The sequence below is a fragment of the Bradysia coprophila genome, unplaced genomic scaffold (genome assembly GCF_014529535.1).
Source record: "Bradysia coprophila strain Holo2 unplaced genomic scaffold, BU_Bcop_v1 contig_358, whole genome shotgun sequence".
NCBI lineage: Eukaryota > Metazoa > Arthropoda > Insecta > Diptera > Sciaridae > Bradysia > Bradysia coprophila.
The window spans coordinates 6,071,906-6,095,387 of record NW_023503616.1 but is presented as its reverse complement, the minus strand read 5'-3'; the positions used below and the strand labels follow the sequence as shown (position 1 = coordinate 6,095,387).

The window sequence follows — 23,482 nt, the reverse complement described above, 5'->3', positions numbered from 1 at the left end:
GTGCCAGAGGAATCATCTGTCATCCTTAAATTTGGGAACCGACCTGGTGGATGTTAATATTTAATAATCCACACAATTTCCAACAAGAAACACATCCAAAAACAACACACACCTTTCACCACATTACCATCCATATCATGCAATAAAATATACAAAACACACACACACACACACATACAAATTGGTTTTTATATGGCATTTGTATGGAGACTTTGAGGAGCTCCAGCTCCCAAGATATGGGTTTTTTCCAACTTTTGAAAATTCCATTCTTATTTTTGGGCCATTATTAACCTATGACCAAAATTTCAGGAAAATCTATAGAAACGTTTAGGAGTTGCTGGATCCACTTTTCCATAGGAACTAAGTAACTAAGTAACTAAGTAACTAAGTAACTAACTAACTAACTAACGTAGGCGATTTCAGTTATCTGAAAAAACGAAATTTTGCTTATTTTCATACAAACATCAATATTTCGAAGTTCAATATCTCGGCCAATTTTGAAGCTGCAGTAACGTGTGATAGCTCGTTGAACTCGTATAAATTCCTAGATTTCAGATATCTTAGTTTGGGTGTCGTTGGAGTTGAGGGGGAGAAGTCAAAAAGTTGCTGTAAATATGCTCCGCCGTCCTCAAAAAAATTTTGTTAAAACATTTTTGGTAGTGGACTTGCGTCACGCCCGCTTACTAACGTGCGGGCATGATCTGGATGGAATGCTGATTCCAAAATCATCGGGGCCAACTCCAGCAGCTTACTCGTTCCGCTGGGATTGGTCGTTATGTCGCTTTAGCTTCACTAAATTTTCATGCCAGTCTCAAAACAGATATCGATTAGGAATAAGCCGTAGGATATTCTTAAAAGTCCAAAAAAAAAATTAGAATAATTTTGTTGTTGACAAAAAAATCTAAAATTGTTGAAAAAATGGCGTAAGATTCATTTTTTCTGTTTAAAACCTTAAAATTCGATCGAAATACTAAAAAATCCAGAAAACTTTCTTAGGAAAGATTATAGCCAAATCAAAATGCCATACCGCTTTAAAAGATATCCTGCCTAGAGTGCACTTTTTCATAGGGTATTTCAAAAGTGGCAAATAGAATTTGTCCATTTTTTTTGGTTATTTTGTTTTCAAACGAGATGTACTAGTAAAATAAGTGAAACCTGTACATTTTTTCCACACTTTTTCCACCTTCGGAGATCTTCCATCAGCAACCAGCTCGAGACTACCGGAGGCCTGTGATGATGTATAATGATGTATGTATCTATCCCAGACGAAATGGGTCCGATTTTGATATCTATCAACAGAATGCAATCCCTCTATCTCAATCGATAAAACTCCATAAAAGACGCAAACCTAGCAAAATCTGGTTCTTATTCTTTAAAAATAACTTATAAATTACCAGACAAAATTTAAAATATCGGATTCGACCGCTTTTTTATGCAGGGCTAATTACCATACCACTAAACGCGTGGATTGGGAAATTATATTCGACCGTGGGACTGTAATTTTTTTTCTTTTTACAAATATTTTAATTTTTTCAACCGTTATATTCATCAAATCAGTAAAAAAAAACCTTAAAGGGTAAATGTGACGCAAGTTCTTTATCTTACTTATAAAATAACTGATATCGCTGAGGGTGACGCATTGTGCGCCGTACGCAAAAGTTTTATCAACAAAATTGACCCAAAAAATTTGTGAAAGAAAATTTTACAAAAATAAATTTGCGTCACAAGTGGCAGATGTTGTATTAGAAAAATGGTTAAAAAATGTACTGAAAGAATTTAAACGGAAGAAAACCGAATTTACTCAACGAAATGTACTAAATGTGCATTGACTTTAGAACATTTAATGGCCTTTATAGTTAAGGCAAGTACACAGTTCCTGAAAAATGGTTGAAAAATGACTGAAAAATAGCATACGGTCCACTGGCTGAAAAATGTTTGAAAAATGTGTGGAATCACAGTCCAAAGTTACCAAATTATGTTTTAATGGAATACAAATCCTGCGCTATTGGTAACTTTGGCGAAAAATAATTACCAAGAGCGCAGTATTTGTATATCATTAGATTGTAAGTCGGTAACTTTGGACTGTAGTTCCACACATTTTTCAAACATTTTTCAGCCAGTATGCTATTTTTCAGTCATTTTTCAACCATTTTTCAGGAACTGTGTACTCATCTTTAGCATAAAAACAGGACCGAAACCCCATCTCATTGGCAAATCCACTGCACGGAATGTCCGTTAATTGTACGTTGAGTGTTCAACTGATGTGGTATAACAGAACTTCAAACTGATACATTCTGATTGTACGTTTTACATTTTTTTTTTGATATTACAGTCAAAGGCAGTCAATTTTCAGCATAAATTAGCTTCAGCTGTTTTTCAGCTGATCCATACAAACAATCACAACCGTTTATACGTCTTTATACGGTTTTACCACTATCATGCGCGTACGTGTAGCAGCTTCAACCGTATGAACAAGGAAAACCAGTTTTGATTGTATGTGAGGATCAGCTGAAAAACAGCTAAAGCAAATTTATGCTGAAAATTGACTGCCTTTGACTGTACCTAATTTTTAAAATGTTCCATATTTTCCTAATTTTTCTAAAAAAAAAATTCCCTAAAATAGTCCTTGTCTACATGATTGTACAATACAAACAAACCAACAAAGTCCTAATCGAAACGAATGAATTATTTTTTATTGTTTCTGGTTGATGCCGACACAGCTATACGTATGAATATTGACAAATAGATTCTAATTCTAATTAATACGTTATTTGCGCAACGCCACTAGTATTAAAATATACTATTTCCTAACGCATGCTTAGAGGTGTGCGCCGGTCAAAAATTCTCGGCGGCGGCTAGCCGAGTGTAGATGTGTCGGCGGCGGCGCGCCGAAAACGATATTTCTCGGCGGCTCGGCTCAGCCGCGGCGCGCCGATAAATTTCAAATAATTTAAAAAATAATATAAAAACATACAAAAGTCAGTGTTTTTTTTACAGATAGTTCGACATAAGAATGCTTACTTCATTTCTTTCAAATTTTTTATATTTGAAAATTTAATTCGAAGAGAACAATAAACTGGGTGTGCTAATTGGTTTGTTCCAAGATCATTTCGAAATGCCAAATTTCATCCACAGAAGGCAACTTAACCTCCACTTTCAGGTTGACGAAAATTTTTACAAATTTGTTGACGTTTAGAAATCGTGGATGAAATCGTTGTCGTTCGTGTTGTCAAAGTTCGGGTTTACAGTTATTTGGAAAGAACAACAAAACTTTTAATGTTTATTGTCAAAAGCTAATAGTATTTTCTAATTAGTGGTATGCCTCGAGTTACTTTTTCAAAATATGCAGATCGATGGTATAAAATACGTAACGCGAGAGAGTCATACGTAGGTCTGGACATTTTGTTACAGATAGTGCAAAATATTCAGAACTAAATGGAAACTTAGATACGAGATATAATGAAGTCTGGAAAATACAGACTTTGTGGATCATACCAGAACTTTAAAAAGCTCGGATATGTATTTTTCTGAAAGCCATTTCTACCTGTAAGTCACTAGAGAGTAAAAAAAGCTCTTAAAATGCTTGAAATGCAAGGTGAGGTTGAAGTCGACTGAAATTTGTTTTCAAAATTTTTAAAGACATTGAATTTGACAAGAGCTACCAGTCTCGCAAGGCAACAAGTAGAATCTTTTGTCTCAAACAACAGAACAACAGTCTTTCATAATCAGCTTTAAGAATACATACATTTACATGACCGCTTGTGAAAAACTTAACAGATGAAAGGTTCATCGATATTATAATGACGGAAAAACGTAATTTAGGAAACATTATCACTCGCGGAACTACAAAAAATACTAAGAACGAAGATTTGCGATTGCTACCGTTCAAAGAAAAGCTAAACTCCATCGGAGTAATTTGAAAAATCGTGATATTTAGTTGAATGTGGCCCTAAACTTATTTTGTTGTTCAGCCGATGAAAACTGTCGGCGGCTGGCGGCGGCTGATGTCATTTTTATGTACCGGCGGCGGCGCTCGGCTGAGTACCTCCAGCCGGCGGCGCGCCGGCTGAACTCGGCGGCGCACACCTCTACGCATGCTAAAAGTTTTTTTTTTGCGAATAATTAGGAAAAACGGATGAAATTTACTCGAATTATATGCAAAATACAATTAGGGCCGAGAAGCGGCCTTAGTCCTAGGACCCAAATTTAAAACGTTTCACATTCTATTCGGTATTCAGTTACCTTCCATATAAGACAGAAACTAGCAAAATTGGATGAGATTTACTAGATTTATATGCAAAATACACTTAAGGCCGAGTAGCCTTTCACTTCCAGTGCCCTTACTCACCCGATTTAAAAAAAAAACTTTTTTTTCGACAACCTATCTTTTGCCGTTTCCTTTCCATTTTTTCACAGTTTGTTTTGGCGTAAATATCCACAAAAGACTTAAACCACTTAGGCGGATTCCTTCAATTTCCTATGAGCCCCTTTGTACTTCGTACGGGGCTAAAAATCCACACGTTTTCAAGCAAGACATTTTAAGAACCCTCGAGCCTTTGCTAAAATTATAGTCTGCATTTGGTCGTTTTGTATTTGATTTTCGATGATATCTCCTTATAAAAATCTTTCAAAAATATGGAACCATTATTTCCATTGCAAATGTGTTAACTTTCAATGAAAATTATGGTTTAGTAGAGTAAAACTAAAAAAGTGATACTATTGTAACGTCGCATATATGCAGCGTTACAATAGTACCACTTTTTAGGAAATTGAAAAAAAAATTGAAACTAAAAAAGTGGTACTATTGTAACGCCGTATATATGCAACGTTACAATAGTACCACTTTTTTCAGTTCCACAAAAAAAATGAAACTAAAAAAGTGAAACTATTGTAACGCTGCATATATGCGGCGTTACAATAGTACCACTTTTTTAGTTTCACAAGCTAGCCGTTTTCAAATTTCGCTAGCTTGTGAAACTAAAAATGTGGTACTATTGTAACGCCGCATATATGCAGCGTTACAATAGTTTCACTTTTTCTAGTTCCACAAAAAAAGTGGAACTAAAAGAGTGAAACTATTGTAACGCTGGTGTGCGCGGGTGGAAAACATTTTTCGTTTTAAACGTTAGAAACGCTGCATTGTAGTGGGGGTGTGCGATGGATAAAGGATCGAGACTGGCGTCGCCCACAAAAAATTGTTATCGTTCCTATATGTCAAAAATCGACTTAAAAATTTTGAAAAATTCATTTACAATTTGCGACAAATCATAGAAGCTAAATTTTTGAGTTTTCGGCCGCCCACCTATTTCGACCTCTACCAAAGAACTTCTTTGAGATTTTTTATAGGTATCAGTTCTATTGGAGTCTAATGCAACAGAAAAAAATAAGAAGTTTGTCGGAAAAGTCTTCGTGAGTCGTCAAAGTTTGCCGACTATGAAAAATTGAGTGTAAAATCCACTGGAAAATTCGGAAATTTATTTGGAAAATAATTCAATTTTCGCTCAAGTGGACATAAATTCTTGGGAATGTTGTAGCACGGCAGAGTAAAGTAAACCAGGCACGAGCGCTTGTTTTGACTAGGTACCTGTTATATCTAGAAGAATTTGTGTTTCGCGAAGAAAATTATTCAATTTATGCCAGTGTTCATTTGAATTCATTTTCATATAGTGTATAGGTCACTTATTTGACGTTTCAAAAATGAACCGTTCCTGCCAGGTTTATCTTACTCTTATAGAGTATGTATGATGCAAGTATTGAAGTGATAGATTTTGTATCAAACAACTAGACAATACTTTACACAAATGTTAAGATTGTGGAATTTAGATATTCTTATGAAAAAATGTTGATGGTAGTCGATTGCCATTCCATACGAAAACTTTCCTATAATTTGCGTTTCTGAGTTAAAGATTTCAGGTTCTGGTTACAATGATTTCAAAAAAACAAATTCGAATGCTTTTGTTACCTTTAACAATTTTTAAACACAAATCCCAAAGCTTCACAGGACCTTACACGAAGGCGGATTTTCCAATATTTGTCAATCACTTTCGATTAGAAAAACATGTGGTTGTATTGATTCAATTCTGATTGACTAATACAGATAATAATAATCATAATTCCCCCAATCATCACTCGATACCAAGAACGTATGATATACAATACCACCGAACATAATCGTGCCTCAATCACAAAGTCCAGTAAGCTACAATTTAAACTAAAAATGAATATACGCTCGTGGTACATTGATAGCAAGTTGTCTATGCCCACATAATACTTTTCAAAATGGCAATTTATTAAATTTTATTAAATTCATTGCTATTCTGTAGGCCAATTACACTTTTAACCAATCACAGAATTACATTCGCTCTTACATAATGCTGCGTTTGGTCGAATCAGATTTATACACAACAATCTTTTTTTTTCGTGTAAATTATAATTCGCAAGCCTATTAAAATTGTGATTGATAAATTAATGGACTAAACGTACACAACACCATGTTGTATGAAGTTGTGAATTGTTGCTTGATTTTAATTTCAAATTTAAGCGCATGAAATGCAACATGTTTTTTTTCTACATTGAGAGTAAATTATAATATGACTATTACATAGGTATACATACCATTTGAAGTGAATGCAAGGTGACGGAGGTTGGCATGAGATTGACTTTGAGAGGTTTTTTTTTTAAATACAAGTATGGACTCTAACAATCATAAATACTGACGAAAAATTTGTATGGTAGTGTTTATTAGGGAGAATATTTCATTAATCGTCCAATAAAACTTCGCTGCGGTCAAATTTTATTGTACGGCTAAATAAATCATGAAGTCACCATAACTAGCCTTACATCTGTATTTTTACAGTCTCTTGATTACAATTGAAAGCAACACCTTTTCCACAATTCTCCACGCAGCTAGCTACTAATGTGAATTTATGCCGTGTTATTTTATTGTAAATACAAATTACTGTAGTTTCTCGCATATAATAGCGTAATAAAACAGAAAATTCTTACACAGAGTAAGATATTAACGTATCTTTATCCATTATAAACGTCTTTAGGTCTTGTTATAAATTGCATATTATGTTGATAGCCGCAGAATGTATTTATTGGGGCAGGTATTACGTCCGTGTATTCACGTGTAAAGTTACATGCAACCAATAATTTACGATGGTTTATGAGTTATTATGAGCGTCTGATGTTCGTCTCGTAGAGAATCACTAACATTTTTCGATATTTAGCAGAAACCTCAATTACCATTGATTTGCGGGGTAATCATAAAGGGAATTGTTACGAACTACTTAATAATAAGCAAGCATTTTCTATTGAAATTATAGATTGACACGGCTATTGATGCTACGTATGCATCACACATTTCCAGTGAGATATACTTTTCATGTTCTAACAAAACTATCACCTTAGAAAGTCTTCAATTTAAAAGTATAATTAATTCATTAAAATAAACGTTGCTGTAAACCTAACCGGTTCATTCACCAGTCCAACTGTCCAACGATTTTATAATATTTCTTAGTATTAACTTTTTTGTTGTAATGTCAAAATATGACTTAATCCAATTAATCTGTTCAACTAAGTGGCAACTGATACATATAGATGATTAATTTTCTGGCTGTTGCAAGTACGAGGGTTAAAACGTTTGGACGAAATATTTTTGTGATGGGTTTTCTCAAATTATTAAATTCATTAAGCAATCTGAAGAGGTATTATGGGATCAGTTCTATTTCCTCTATTCTATACCAACTTTGAAGATAGATTACGATTAACTATTTAACTGAGAGATGTCGCTGTAACAAAGCCAATGTCAACAGAAAAATAATTAATTTTTTACTCTACGGATTTTAGTCAAATAAAGTGCCATCATATAGCACATGACCTCAGGATTCCGGAACAGTAATCAGTTTTTCAATCAGCCCTATATTTTTTCCGAGATAAGAGTTGACATAGAATTGAGAAAAGATGCCATAAACACTATCCAGATCACAAGTTCTTGTTAAATAATTGTGTTTTTAATTGACGTTAAATTACCATTTTAAAGCCCATGAAATTATCTAAGCTAAAAATGTAAAGTTTAAGTTTGTGTTTCCATGCCTGTTTGCATGTAAACCACAAAGTTCAACTTGGTTTCATTTTAACAATGTATTATCGGTGGTGAGTAACAACAAAAATATTTCTATTTCACATTTTCGGTTAAATTGACCGCAATAGCCACGAGAAATATATAGAAATCATCTGCATTTATGTTGCCAATGTAATAATAATTGAAAATGTCCATGCACATTGTCCAACTATAATTTTTCTCTCTCTCTCTCTCGAAAATGGCAAATTTATTGCAATTTAGTCACTAAATCTATTACTTTTGATTAAAGTATCATCCCTGAGTTAAACAAAATCTTTAACTTCGTTTGTTACGACATACATTTCGGTATATGTGAAGGTTCTTGTCAAGGCTCATCGCGTTGTTATAGTTCCCTTGACAGAAAGTAATGGGTCTTACGAATGATAAAATAGGTAACGTCAGATTTTTCGTCCATAAATGCCGAACCATAACGCTAACCCTAAATCCTGACCATAAAGGCAAATGTCAAACAATAAAGGCAAATGCAAAAATAATTAAATTTCGACTCGATGGATTCTGATCAAACAAAATGCCACTGTGTAGTGCATGATCTCAGGATTCCGACAAAGCCATTAGTTTTCCAATCGGACCAACATCTCCTGAGAGATAAGACTTTGAAAAAGTTAAAATTTTACACATTGATCACGACATGATTTTAAAGTCTTATCGCTCGGCATATAGAAGTCCGATTCAAAAACTAATTAGTTTTCCGGAGTCCTGAGATCACGCGCTACACACTGGCATTTTGTTTGATCAGAATCCGTCTAGTCAAAATTTAATTATTTTTGCATTTGCCTTTATCGTTTGACATTTGCCTTTATTGTCAGGATTTAGGGTTAGCGTTATGGTTCGGCATTTATGGACGAAAAATCTGACGTTGTTTGTCACACAATGTTCACTACTATGATTGAAAATACATGGAATGTATGACAAAAAACCTTGAATACAGAAAATGTTTGTCACACTTTGTTCATTCCCTGATGCTACGATAACTTGAGTAATTCTAAACGGATTTCCAAAAAGGTTTTTTTAATCGACGAGGAATTAAATTCCTCAGATCAAGTTCGAAGATGGGCTATGAAGGGCCGATGATCTTAAAGATATTCCCAAAAGAATTTTTGTTTTGTCGCTTGATGCCACGATAACTCGAGTAGTTTTCCAAGAACTTTTTTTTAGTCGACGAGGAATTAAATCCCTCAGGTTAAGTTCGAAGATGAACTATAAGAGACGGGTGATCATAGAGATATTCTCAAAAGAATTTTTGTTTTGTCGCTTGATTCCACGATAACTCTAGTAGTTTTCGACAGATTTCCAATTGATTTTTTTATTCGACGAGGAATTAAACTGAAGTTAATTTCGAAGATGGTCTATAACAGACGGGTGATCTTAGAGATATTCTTAAAAGAATTTTTGAGTTATCGCTTGATAACATGATAACTCGAGTAATTCTTAACGGATTTCCAAAAAAAAAATTATTTGAAGGGGAATCAAATTTCTGAGGTTAATTTTGAAGATGGGAAATAACGGACAGATGATCTTAGAGGTATTCTTGAAAGAATTTTTATCTTATCGCTTGATAACTCGAGGAATTCCTAACGGATTTCCAAAAGCTTCTTTTTATTCGAAGGGGAATCAAATTCCTGAGGTTAATTTTGAGGATGGGCTATAACGAACGATTGATCTTACAGATATTCCCAACAGAATTTTTGTCTCGTCGCTTGATAGCACGATAGCTTGAGTAATCCTAAAAAGTTTTAAAAAAATATTATTTGACTAAGAATGAAATTCGTGAGGGTAACCAGATGATCATCTGTCTATATAGTCTACTTATCATACGGAGTATATTTCGAAAGCTTTCAAAAAACGTTTGTACTGAAATTACTCGGGCTAAGTTCGTAAATGGGAATACTGGAGTAATAATCTGTGATTTATTCCGAAAAAACTTGCTGTCTATGCTAGACAAAAAAATGAACGAGTGTGAACTTTCACACGAGTTGCATAACTTATTCATAAGCAAATAGGGACAATTTTCAGTAGAACATCGAAAATATTTGCAGTTTCATTTGAAACATTCAGCTACACTGATTCGATTGACAACTTTGTCGAATGAAAATATTCACTTAGAATTATTTGCTAAAAAAAGTCTTATAATCTAGACAATTTCAACGAGTGTGAACTTTGCGGCCAGAGCGAAGCGAGGGCTGTATCCACACGAGTTTAAATTTATTCAAGAGTTTAGCAAGAAATACGTCCTCATTACAGCGTCTTTCAGCAGACATAGTAATATCGAAGCATCTTTTGTTTGAAAATGTAGAAATAAGCAAAGTTCAGAACCTTGAAAATAAGCTCTCTTTGTTTATTCTGAAATTTGATTTTCAATAAAATAAAAGGAGCGAACAATTTATGACAAAACAAGACAAAGAGCTACTTTGATCAAGATCAATTTATGATATTTTTGTAACAATTACAAACATCTATTGAGAAAATATCAGTCAGTCAGTCAAGGGACCTGACCCAACCATAAGGTGACGCCTAGTTGTCAATGACGGATGAATAACATCGAAGTCGAATTAACTTTGAAACTTGTGAACAGTTTAATGCTTTTGCCTATTTTAACCGTCTTGTTACGAATGATCTTGAGCGATCACAAATTGATTTATCAAATTCGAAATATTGTAATGGGCACTAGGTGGTACCTTTAATTTTCATTTTTCAATAAAGATACTTCAGCTTTGGTAAATTTGGAATTTCCGTTGATTTTCGTAAAAAACACGATATACCAGGATGCACGGGAAACTATTCTATTATTTTTTTAGCAAATGACTCATTTCAACGATAAAATAAAAATCATTCTCACTGCATGACTGCATCATTAGTCTGGCTCAGCATTTATTTTTTTCTAAGTTATTTGAAATTAATTTGGTCGATTGTTGTAAAAACAGGATATGACCATGGGGAACTTTTGTATTATCATTTTTTTGATAACGCTGTACTTTTAGCAGATGACTCATCTGAATAATAAACTAACAATCATTGTAACTACAATGACTGCATCATTAGTCTGGCTAAGCCATCATTTTTTGAAATTAATTGAAATTAATTTTCTATTACACATGTTAAGAAACGCCTTCTAATCCCCTCAATTACTAACTTTTTTCAATACCTTTTCTTCATTTATTTGTTTAATTCTATTTCTATCACAGTTACAAGTTTTTTTCTCTGCATTTTTTACTGTTCAATAATTACAATACTTATAGATACATTCAGCATTTTATGTTGTTAACATGAGTGGTTAACAATGTATACCATTGTACGTACAAATGAAAGAAAAACTTTGATATGTTTCTTGCTCTACTGTGTATTTACAATTCATTTTAATAACATACCTGATTTTATTAAGTGGTTGCGCAACATGTTTTTTTTTCGTCGAATTGATTGTAGATTTTACCTTTCTCATTCCATCGTTACAATACAATCAAGAGTAAAGAATAAAAGAATGAATTGACAGAGTAAAAATAGATTGATAATATTCATGGCAAATGACGAAGCAAATTACTTATCACTTGAGTCTTCTGGACACAACTTTAATTATTCTGAATTAGTACATCGATTCGTTCTACCGCTGCTCGCCTAACTAAAAGTTACATGCCCAACAAACTAAATTTAAGGAGTTTTAAAACTTTCTCAAAAGTTACAAATATCTCACGTTATGTACAGGATCTGATTTTACAAAACCAAATTATTTTGAACATTCGACATATTCCAGAATGTTATCCAATTTGTACGTAAAACTAACGTAATGCAGCTATTTTCAATCTTCTTGTAAATGTTCAGTGAACATTGTTCATTCCAAGATAACAATTCATGTCCGTATTCAGGGTTTCTTCGTTGACGTTACTGGTAACTTTAGGATTATAATCAATTTCATTCTGCATAAATTGAGACCTTATATAGACAGATATCTTTAACTTATTCTATAGATGTTAAACGATTACACAAGATACAAGTGGACATTCTTCGATTCTCCCAATTATCGTTAGTCTTTAGTCGAACGTTATTATGCAACCGAAAACTAAATTCAGAAAATTCAACCCACACTCATCAATTTGATAAATTGTGTCATTATTTTTTTATAATTCACTTGCAATTTATTTGAAATTAATGTCAAATTCTCTTCATGTACCACTCGTAATGACTGAGAAAATTATTACATCGACAAAAATGTCCCAAGAGTTTAAATTACTTCCCGTCATTGGTTATATTATGGATGCGCTTTTATTATGTATTACTTGTAAGAAATGTTAAATGTCTTTTAATAAAATTTTAGGATTTTCATCAAATATTACGTACTAAAACCGAGGGGTAATCACTGATTTACTACCTCAGTAAATCACGGTAAATCACGGTAAATCACAGTAAATCACAGTAAATCAAGTAAATCAAAAATGAAGTTTCTACTAAATTTGAATCTATTTACTTCAATTTGTATTAGTTCATGAAATTTATCCTATATGTTTACGGCCACGATACTTCGAAATGTAATCCAGTGACAATTAAAAATTTGTCAAAAATTTTTCAAAATTTTTTGTGATTTACCGTGATTTACTTGATTTACTGATTTACTAGTGATTACCCCCTTGACTAAAACTGAGTTTTGATAATTGTGTGGGAATTTTATTTGAAATATTTTTGATTATCACTGCAAATAACTGTTATGCTTTAGTCAATCACACCTAATATCTTTTTAATTTGTGTTATATCCTTACGTGTCTGTACGCAGAAAAACAAATTAAAACAACACCTTTCTTGTTTATCGAGTAATTTTTGGTGGAATTTGTGACCTCAAACTTTTGCACCTGTCACTTTGTATATAGCAACAATCGACCATGTAAATTGCGTATACCAAATAAAATTGAATTGAACGTCTTTCCACTTAATTACCAACATCTTTATATAGCAAGAGAAAATTAACTTGAAAATTTTGTACAGCCAAAATCATGTTCTTGAATATAAATCGAGATTAATCGCTTCAAATGTGACTTCAAACTTATAGGAGATAATGAAACGTGTTCAGTGGTAAGTTTTTGATCGAAACACCTGAAGTGATTAATTATTTACAATTTTAAATTCACACGGATTCACTTCAAGCGACTGTACTCTGTTCTAGTTTTGCAATATTAATTTGTACTGAGTCAAAGTTAATTAATTGAACTGCAACGTAGATTTTCGTTTTCGATTAAAACGGTGCGGAATAAACGTCTATAAAATATTACTTATTTAGCCGCAGATCGTACCCGCTTCGTTATAATATCAGGTGTGTGTATAATGAACTGAACGCATAGTCAACTAAAATTTATTGCACCATAGCGACTGTAATCAGATTGGTCTTCGGTTAAACTATAAATAATGTATTGACATTGGATGATTGGAATGCATTGAAAAGCCCTTAAATGAAATATGTCTATCTAGTCTCAAGCCGAGGTAAGTTCTTCATTATTCCATCTTTGATACAGAAAACCACTCTTGCCACTGGCTGATCGAATTGATAATGTAGATAGCTGATAGTTATTGCGTTTCCTTCTGCAACATCGTTCAATTGGGATATTATTCCTCTTTTCTACACAGACGGTGGAACTTTGAATTGGAAAAAAGTTGTTAAATTAGACGATCCATCTATTAAGTTGTTGTCAAATAAAGTTTTATTTAAAAACTTCATAACTCTCTTGTGCAATAAAATAAGTTGTAAAAGTTTTACCTTCACCACAGAACTCATTCCAAGCAATCAAAATTTACTTGATGCAAAGTTTGTCCAACGGTGGCAAAAGAAGAGTAGAGAATAATTCAAAAAAAGTTACCAAACATCAATGAACTCTTTTCTCTTCATTAAGAAATTGTCTTAAGAAAATATCCTCCTTCAGATAAGCAGTTTCATGGTTATGAGATTAATGTAATTTTCTTAAATATAAAGTACAATTGCTGTTATTTTAAGTTGTAAGTGATAAATTAACATCACACGGTATACACACACGTTGCAATGAGTTTTATGTTGAACACGTATGTTGGTAGTATCTTCTTGGTACATTAAAAGTGTATGTTGAACATTGGTTGTATTTATAAATCATTTTGTTAGACCTTTTTCGCGGTCTTCGTTCAAAAAGAATTATGCATGTTCGTGAGTATGTACGATGTTACGTTACGTTGATGTATTAAGGCTTCCTGTTTTTTTTTCTTGTACAAAAATGCCAAGCGGTTTTTTCATCAAGAGTCACGATAAGTTCGTATTAGTTTGTTATTAAATAGTCGTGATATGTTTTTGAAAATAATTGTAAAGAAATCCTACAACAAATTTGTTACGAATGGCGAACGAACAGGCAAGGGTCAGCTGTTCGATCAACTATGTTGTAGCATACATAGCCATGTATGCAGTTAGTTCTTAACCAATCTAATGATATAAAAGACCGTAAAAATGAATGGAAAAACTCATTAAAAATTGTTTGATATTTACACTCTAAATGAACGCAATTAAATCATTTTACTGGAACACTTACGTTCAATTTAATTGCCAATATCTCAAAACATAATATTGGTCAAGACGTAACGGCTGTACGTTAACATAGTATGGAGATTTTATGTCTTTTTAAATGTTTAAAATATTGTCCGCAAATACGATGTAGAATTGAATGGACAAGAATAAAATTTAATTTATGGTTTTTGCCATTAATTTAAAATGCATCGATTTAAAGCAGCTTGAAATGCGTGTAAACAATTTTTGTATATATAAATGCCGTATGTGCGCTGTGTGCACAATGTACATGTATGTATCGGCATTCACTAGCGAATAAACATACCATTAAAATATTATAAAACTAAGTACCTTTCAGCACGGAACGATCTCTCTGAAAGAGATGTGCCCACGCTTTTCTTCGATTTAAATAAATTAATTTAGCATACGAAGACGAATCGCAAAAAAGGACTTCATGCATCGAATAGACAAAATGTTAAACTACACGTTCGCTTTATATGCCATAGGATTTTATTTTTAATCGTGCATTCGTGCAAAATGCGCTTTGAGCAGATACCAAATCAAATGGATCGGTTGTAATTGATGTTTTATTTAAATTGACACTTGGGCTGGTTCGGATGTCTGATACGTTTGGTAGATTAACTAGTTTGACAGCCACCACACTAGCTAATTTTTGTTCTTTTGTAAAAATAGAAACTTTTTGTCGGATTGACGTTGAACTAAACATTTGATACAACTGCTCTTTTTAAGTAGTCATTGCAGTGCCTGGGAATTGATTAAAAGCAATAAATAGTCGAACAAAAATGAAGTTAAAGAATGATACATCTGTTATGGACATGGACAGCTGCGCCCAATATAGCCAGTCCAGGCCTGTGGTCGATTAAATACGTTTTTATTAAGCAAACTAAATGTTAAAAATAATGAAGTTATAGATTTTATCTGTCTAGAACGATAATCTCGAGCTTATCCCTCTAGGGAGTTTTTGTTTATCTCGATATATCTGTTCTCGACAGATAAAATATGATATGCACCTATTGCCAGACTGTTATTTTGACGTGTAGGCATTATGACCCACGCCTTCGGCTAGGGCAATAATGTCCTACACGTCAAAATACCAATCTTGGCAACAGGTGCATAATATATATTATATCAATTTCTCGATCAGTATATGGTGTATCTGAGAAAAGATTAAAAGAAATAGTAGATATGATATTAATTGATTTGTGATTTACTTGCTAGAATAGAAGGTTGAACTACACTACTATAAATACTCTTTTTTGTATGAATTTTTCTAACAGGTTCTTTCAAGGGTACTACTCCACCTATTCTACTACTAAGACTTTGCCTTTGCTGCTGAATTGTACTTCTTACAATATTCATGACCTCTTGGAAATGGGTTTTTTTATTGTCAAAATATGATCACAAATCTGCCTCGAATCATTAATCTTATTTTGTACATCTTTTAAGCTCAATGAAACATTTAATTAACCTGAGTAAACCAAATTAAGGTTAATTATCATTTCATTTCGGTTCAACGATTAGTTTTTCTTGCAAATTCACTAACGCATGAATTTAGACATTACTCTTTTTCATATAGGTGAAAATAACAAGTTCAATTATATCAAAAAAAAAGCTTACAATTATTTAGAGAGAGAAAAAACGCAGACTTGTTTCTCTTTATATCTGATTAAAAACTCATTAAAATTAATTTACAAAATTTTTATGAAGATCATAAAAAAGGTTACACAATTATTGTACTTATGCAGTACCACCCACTCATTCGATGTCTAATTTTCAAACGAATTCAATTTACCATACAAACTTTTTGCTTAGCTTTGAAAAGACGAAAAAAAAACCTACGATAAAAAGTGATCATTATTAATCAATTTCGGAGCAATAATGTCTACCGGCATTGTGTACCGATCACTGAGAGTGGCACATGAAACACGTTGTACAAAACTTTTGAGATATTGTGCTATTTCACAGAATGATCGTATGTAACGCTATCCGAAAGATTTATGAATATTGACGCATTAATTTATTGTTTAAGTTTGTGAGTTATGTTAACCGAAATCGATCCATGAAAGGTCTAAATTGTGTGTGCAGCCAACTGTCTGGCCGTGTCTAGTTTATACGTGGATGATCAAGTAAAAGTATAACCAAGAATGGATGTCTAATGAATATGGTCTGTAGTGAAGTATAATAACATTTTAATTATTATTGATGTGTGAGCATGAAAATTAATGGATATTAATAATAAAGACGAATTAATAAATTGATGATGATGTGCGGGTCGACGGTTAATTTATGGATTCGTTAAGGTGAAAGATATCATATGCTCAACATAATTGAATTACGACTGAGATTTCTTTCAAGTGCAACAAGTTCAATCTGCTGTTAGATCTGAGCAATCGCTATAGAGAGTTACAAAAATTTGATCCACTTACTTACTTACAATTTCGTTTTTTCTTACCACAAATTCCTCCAAAGAGTCTTATTAATGATGATAACATTGCAGTTTATTGCTCTGAATTTTCATGTTTTTTCGGAGAATTTCTCCATAAACATCAGTAAAGCCTGACATCCTTAGGTGCTAAGACTGAAAGTCCATAAAAACATTAAAACTCAATTTCTTGTGTGAAAAATCATCAATAAAAATTTATTTTTTAAAGAGTCTCTTCAATAGTTGGCTCATTGTCGTCAGCTTAGCCATATAATTTACGGATCGTTAAAGTTAAATCGATTTTAATAACAAGAGAGGTGTGATCATAAAACGAAACTCATCAAAATAACCAATTAATGAAAAAAATAAAATCCCCATGCAGCATTCATAATTGATCACATCAAAAATTGTTATTAAAGAGGTGTATGATGCTGTATAAAAATAAAACCATTTAAAAGATCATTTAGCGATTTCATGTTTTTATTTTCGTTAATGACCGAAATGAAAGCGATGAAGACATTGTCATTTATTCGTCGATGGGCTGAATTATTAGATCAAGACGTTTTTTTCGTTGACCTTAACTTCCTCTTACTACGGAAGAAAGTAACAATTGGGTAACAGGTACTGCTTTGACGTTAAGAATATAGTAGCTTACGTACCCGCATTTCCATCATTTCTGCAATATGTACTGTACCATTCCATGCAGATGCAATATAAAAAGCAAGAATGGGAGAATCTGTAGAATGAAAAAGAAACAGTAAATTTTACTAACAGCAATGTCGTCTGTTGTTGAAACTACGACCAAAATAAGCGACAAGCGTTCGCTTATGTGATACTATATAGCAAAAGGTGTTAGTAAGAGATTTTGTGTTATTTGATCAAAAGAAGTAACAGATTTGATTATTGTGCAGATCGTTGCCGAAAGGCTATTGAAATGACATGTACCATCTAGTGCCTAAGAAAGCATTTATCGCTAGGTGTCATAATACGTTATTTATGAAACAAGAATCTTATGAAGGTATCTTTTCGCACTAGACACCGCGTGCGATAAAACACCAGCCTACGATTTGTGAAAATCCTTTAATGCACGAGTGCGATTCATTTGACATTGTACACAGGCGTCGTATTGAATTCGCTCACTCTATTTTAATCTACGTAATTTCATTTATTGATATAATAGGATAACGTCTCCGTTACGTTTATCATCAACGCAAATTCTTAGAACTCAATACTTAACAACGCAGTAAAATGTTGACTAAATCAAAAATTATACTACACACGACATCACTTCAAGAATTTAACAACATAATTGTACACATTTCCTTATCGTTAATAGTCAGAGTTCATTGTGCATGTGACAAAATGCTTGCACAATAGTCAGAGTTCATTGTGTATCCAACAGAATGCTTGCACAATAATCAAAGTTCATCGTGCATGCATCTCGATGCTTGCACAATAGTCAGAATCCATTGTGCATGTGACAAAATGCTTGCACAATAGTCAGAGCTCATTGTGCATGCAACAGTAGGATTGCACAATAGTCAAAGTTCATTGTGCATGCAACAGAATGCTTGCACAATAGCCTGAGTCCATTGTGCATGTAACAAGAGGATTTCACATTAGTCATTGTTTATGCATTATGTTGTATGCATAATGAACTGATGAACTCTGAACAAACCTTTGAATGACCGTAAATAAAAACTTATTATTAAATATCTGTGACCTTGACCTACAATCAAGCTAACATATTTGCTATAAGCTATTTACCATGCATGCAAAGTGACATGTTTTGACCAGAAAGTAGTTTTGTGCTGGGCACAGGTGGCTGCACTAAACTATTGGTGGAGTGATATCGTCAGCAGATAATGTATAGATTTCAGTTCTGTAATTGTATTTTGAATAAAGTTGATATATTAGGGGTCTCCCATACAAAGTGACATGTTTTGAGCAGAAAGTAGTTTTGTGCTGGACACAGGTGGCAGCACTAAACTATTGGTGGGGTGATATTGTCAGCACATAATGTGTACATTTTAGTCCTAGAATTGTATTTTGGGTGCAGTTGATATATTAGGGGTCTACCATACAAAGTGACATGTTTTGAATAGAAAGTAGTTTTGTGCTCGGGTGCCTGAGCAGCACAAAACTTTTGGGTAGCATCATTCGAAAGCACAAAACCTAGCTCATAATAATCAGCAACGAAAACCCCCGCCCAAAAAGGTGGGGGCGCTGACGACATATACCTCTTATCGTTTAAGATTGACTTGAAAACCGTATCGCATGTGGATTCTGAAATTTATTGAAATCCCCTAAGGAAATTGTTTCTATTCGGTTCCATCGGTCATTGTGCAATATAAACTTTGTTTGTAATATGTTTACAGTCGCGGTAAGAAATAAGTTGAGAATTGAAATTGGTTCAATACTTTATGACAAGTTAATTGAATCGTACGATAAAATAAGTGGCTTTTTTAACGCATTCAATCCTTATTCCATAAATAGTACGTCGAGGAGCGACTGTTAATTTGTCATAGACTTAAAATCTTGGTCATGGCCTTTCCATTATTAAAATCGTTTGATTAATTATAGGTATGTGATACACATAAGAAACCATTTTAGATGATGATTAATGCGTACATTCGAAGAATTTGAATTCGATCAGTTTTATAAGTGACAATGCAAATATGTCTTATCACGTTTCAACTGTGAAATTTGTAGAAATATTAATTCAAGAATTCATAACGATAATTATGTCTTGCAAGACATTAATGTGATGTTAAGTGTGCTCAGTAAAAGTATTGTCTTGACAGCCATCGGCATATCACTTAATTATACGGTTTTCGTTTATATTTTGTGTCTCATTAAACTGAAAAAATCGCTGGTAAAAACACGTTTTGCAAGGCTACTTTAAGCGAATCGTGAATGGGAGTTCTTTTAATCTCTTTGAAATACGTTTCCAGTTTGTTTGTTTATTTCTTTCTATAAAAGCATACATTTTCAATCCATTTATATATAGTTTCAAGCAGTATAGTGTATAGTTAAGGACTATGACGTAATTCCATTTAATTTGAATCTAAATGCTTTTGCATATTTACCACAATTTTCATTAATTGTGACCAAAGAAAAGAATGGTCCTTTTGTACAGTGAGTTTGTCGCCCAAAGGTAGTTGGCTTAGTTTGTTAAACTAAAAGCTGCGAAGATTGTTTACCAACATCACTAATAAAAATTAGATTGTGTTATATAGCCGAATGTAATAAATTATCTCACATATCGTTATCTGTTGTCGGCATTACCTTAATTACCTGCTCAGAAGCCAATGAGGAGGTGGTCTAAGCAAGTAACAATCGTTTTAAATAATCAATGAATGAAAATAATTGTACCGAGTGCTGTGTAAGTATATCTCAGTTCGACTAATCAAAAACCAATGGACTATTACGTCGGAATTATCAGCGGTACAAGCATGGACGCAATAGATGCCGTTCTTGTGGACTACTCTACCATGCCAGGAAAAATAATTGCAACATGCTCAGAACCAATGCCTGACGACATAAGAAGCGATTTTGGTTTATTGCAACTTGTGCCATCGAATCCATTCACATTTTTACTACTGGGTAAATTGGAAGTTCAAATTGGAAAAGCGTTCGCACAAACTGTGAACAAACTCTTACAAGCAACGAATTTGCAGAAAGTGCATATCAAAGCGATTGGAAGCCATGGTCAAACTGTGTGGCATCAACCAGATGGGGAGAATCCATTTACAATACAAATTGGGGATCCAAACATAATAGCAGAAGAAACTGGAATAACTACTGTCGCAGACTTCCGACGAAGGGACATGGCAGTTGGTGGTCAGGGAGCACCGTTTGCTCCAGTTTTTCACGAGGCACTATTTCGAAATGCTGCTGAAGATCGAATTGTACTCAATTTAGGTGGGATTGCAAATATTTCGGTTTTGCCGAAAAATTTGGAGAAGCCAATCACTGGATTTGATACTGGGCCTGCTAATACTCTTAGTGATTTGTGGACTCAAAAATATTTAAGTAAATCTTTCGATGAGAATGGTCATTGGGCGGCAAGTGGATGTATAAACGAAGGACTGCTAAAGTTGATGTTAAAGGATCCTTATTTTGATCGACCAAATCCAAAGAGCACAGGCAGAGAATATTTCAATTTCGTTTGGATTGACAAAAATTTGCAAAGCTTTAACACGTCGGTGAAACCTGCAGATGTTCAAGCGACTTTAGTCGAACTAACTGCATTGACCGTTTTAAAAGGCAATTTCATTTCAATTTAAAACAAAAACGCAAAATATTGTCACATTTTTCATACCATATAGGCATTCAGCAATGTGGTCTGACATCAGGTTCACTGTATGTTTGCGGAGGCGGCGCAAAAAATTGCCACTTAATGGAGCGCATTCGGTATCATGTAGCTACATTTAAAATTCTATCAACGTGTGAATTGGGCATTCCAGCTGAATGGATGGAAGCACTTGCATTTGCTTGGTTCGCAAAAAATACAATCAATGGACAATCAGTTAACTTGACCAATGTTACCGGAGCTCGTAAGGCAGTCATTCTCGGTGGAATTTATCAATCCTAATTCGTATTTAAATTGAATTTTTAAGTTGAAAATTAGAAGAGATGAATAATTTGGATGAAATAGATTTTCAATGCAAAATCAAAATAAAACTTTCCAACAAATAATTTTTGAATGGTTTAAATATTGGTATGTAGGCGAATGTAAGAACATGATCTCCTTTATACATTCAATCAATATTTCGACCAAAAATACTTTCATAAATTTGCTCTTGGTAGGTATTGCTATCTAAACGCTCCTTCAATTTGAAATGCTAATGATTTTTGCACGTTATTCCACTTGAAAATATCATTGTTGGACGATGGAAAAACGAGATATTTTAGAAAAATTGTTTCAACAATACACCCTGTTTAGAGTCTCTTGCATCGGTACCCATGAAACAATGTAGTTCCATAAATTACGCGCTACTATATCACATACAGCCTCTTCATTTGCCATTTAAATAATTTAATTAATCGATGGATGTTAAAGTTTTATTATTGCAATTAAACGAATTTTTCCACGTTCCATTAACATTTGTGCTTGGCTTGATGTAGCACAATAATTACACACAGTAGAGTGTTCAAATGTACTAATATGTCAGTTGCGCTCTGCATGGAATATTTTTCAAACTGATAGACTTGTAGAATTCAAGTTGTTTTCCGTCTTGACTTATGGACATTTATCTATTTACAACGATAAAAGGAATTCGCCGCGTCTCTAAAGAGCTAGGCTTTTTTTCTAATCAATCGAAGTTCAAAATGGCTAATTTATTAGCATGTAACTGCTTTTAGAGATTTAAAAGTTTTTAATTTAATTATACTTCTTTGTGGTATAATACCCGGTTCACTAATGCAGTAACGATTTTTTTTTTTGACTGATTAATAGTCGACAGACTTGTCGCCAATTATTATGTACATTCACAATTTCCATCATCGATTCATCAAGTTAATGAAATCATTAATTAATGTGATTTTATTTGATTGCTTTTAATCGGGGATGACAGTTTATAATGATGTATCGAGTCAGATAAATTGACATGGATATGCTAGATTTTGAGTTATACTGTCTCGTTCAAATCGCAGAACAAGATAATAATCTTGGAAATTTGTTTAGCGAATAGAAATGTTTTTTATGTCAATCGCAAATGGCATTCATGAGATATTTTTTTAAGCAAATAATTTGCATTTTACTAAAAAAAAATTGTTTCTGCTGTAGCACACGATATTTCTTTCAAAAATAAATGAAAATCTACATCAGATCTATATCAAACACTAAAACAACCAATTTTAAAGAAATAAATTAAATTTATTAACCACTTTGATCTTATCTTGATTCGAATAAATACACCGCACGAGAGAGTAGAGAGAGAAAGACGGTATTTATTGCGTTATTGGTAAGTAAGCAACATTCAAAATGAATATAATAGATAATTTATCGCATCGATCGTATAAAATACCATGTCGATTGCGAAAAATAAATAATCCAAAGAAAACTGAACAAGTCTATAGCCAATGTAGTCTATTGAGGAAGTGATAAAATTATTGGAAAGAAAAAAGATTACACTTACGCAAAGTGGCAAAAATGCTAAGTAAGTGGTGGGGCTAGTCAATGTAATAAAATTGTAGATAAAAGTGTAGATCGTACAGCATAATATCAATATAATTAACTGTCGCGATAACAAATTGCAGATAGGCAAAAAAGATTGGCTAAATTGATGTAATTTTTTGCCTACGCTCTGAATACATAATGTTGCTCCAATATAAGTGTTAAAGTCTTTAATGCTCATTGATGAGAGGTCACATTAAAAACATAAAT

At 33.2% G+C, this 23,482-nt stretch overlaps 2 protein-coding genes across 4 annotated transcripts in view; both read left to right on the top strand.

The window, feature by feature from the left end:
* The window catches only part of LOC119081530 (NADPH oxidase 5), a 57,735-nt gene that overhangs the window by 18,653 nt on the left and 15,600 nt on the right, over positions 1-23,482 (top strand). The window lies entirely within an intron of this gene.
* On the top strand, positions 19,895-21,781 carry LOC119081532 (anhydro-N-acetylmuramic acid kinase-like). The gene is made up of 2 exons (XM_037190534.1): positions 19,895-21,360; positions 21,423-21,781. The coding sequence occupies exons 1-2, from the start codon at positions 20,511-20,513 to the stop codon at positions 21,686-21,688; spliced, it is 1,116 nt and encodes a 371-aa protein (XP_037046429.1). The 5' UTR covers positions 19,895-20,510; the 3' UTR covers positions 21,689-21,781.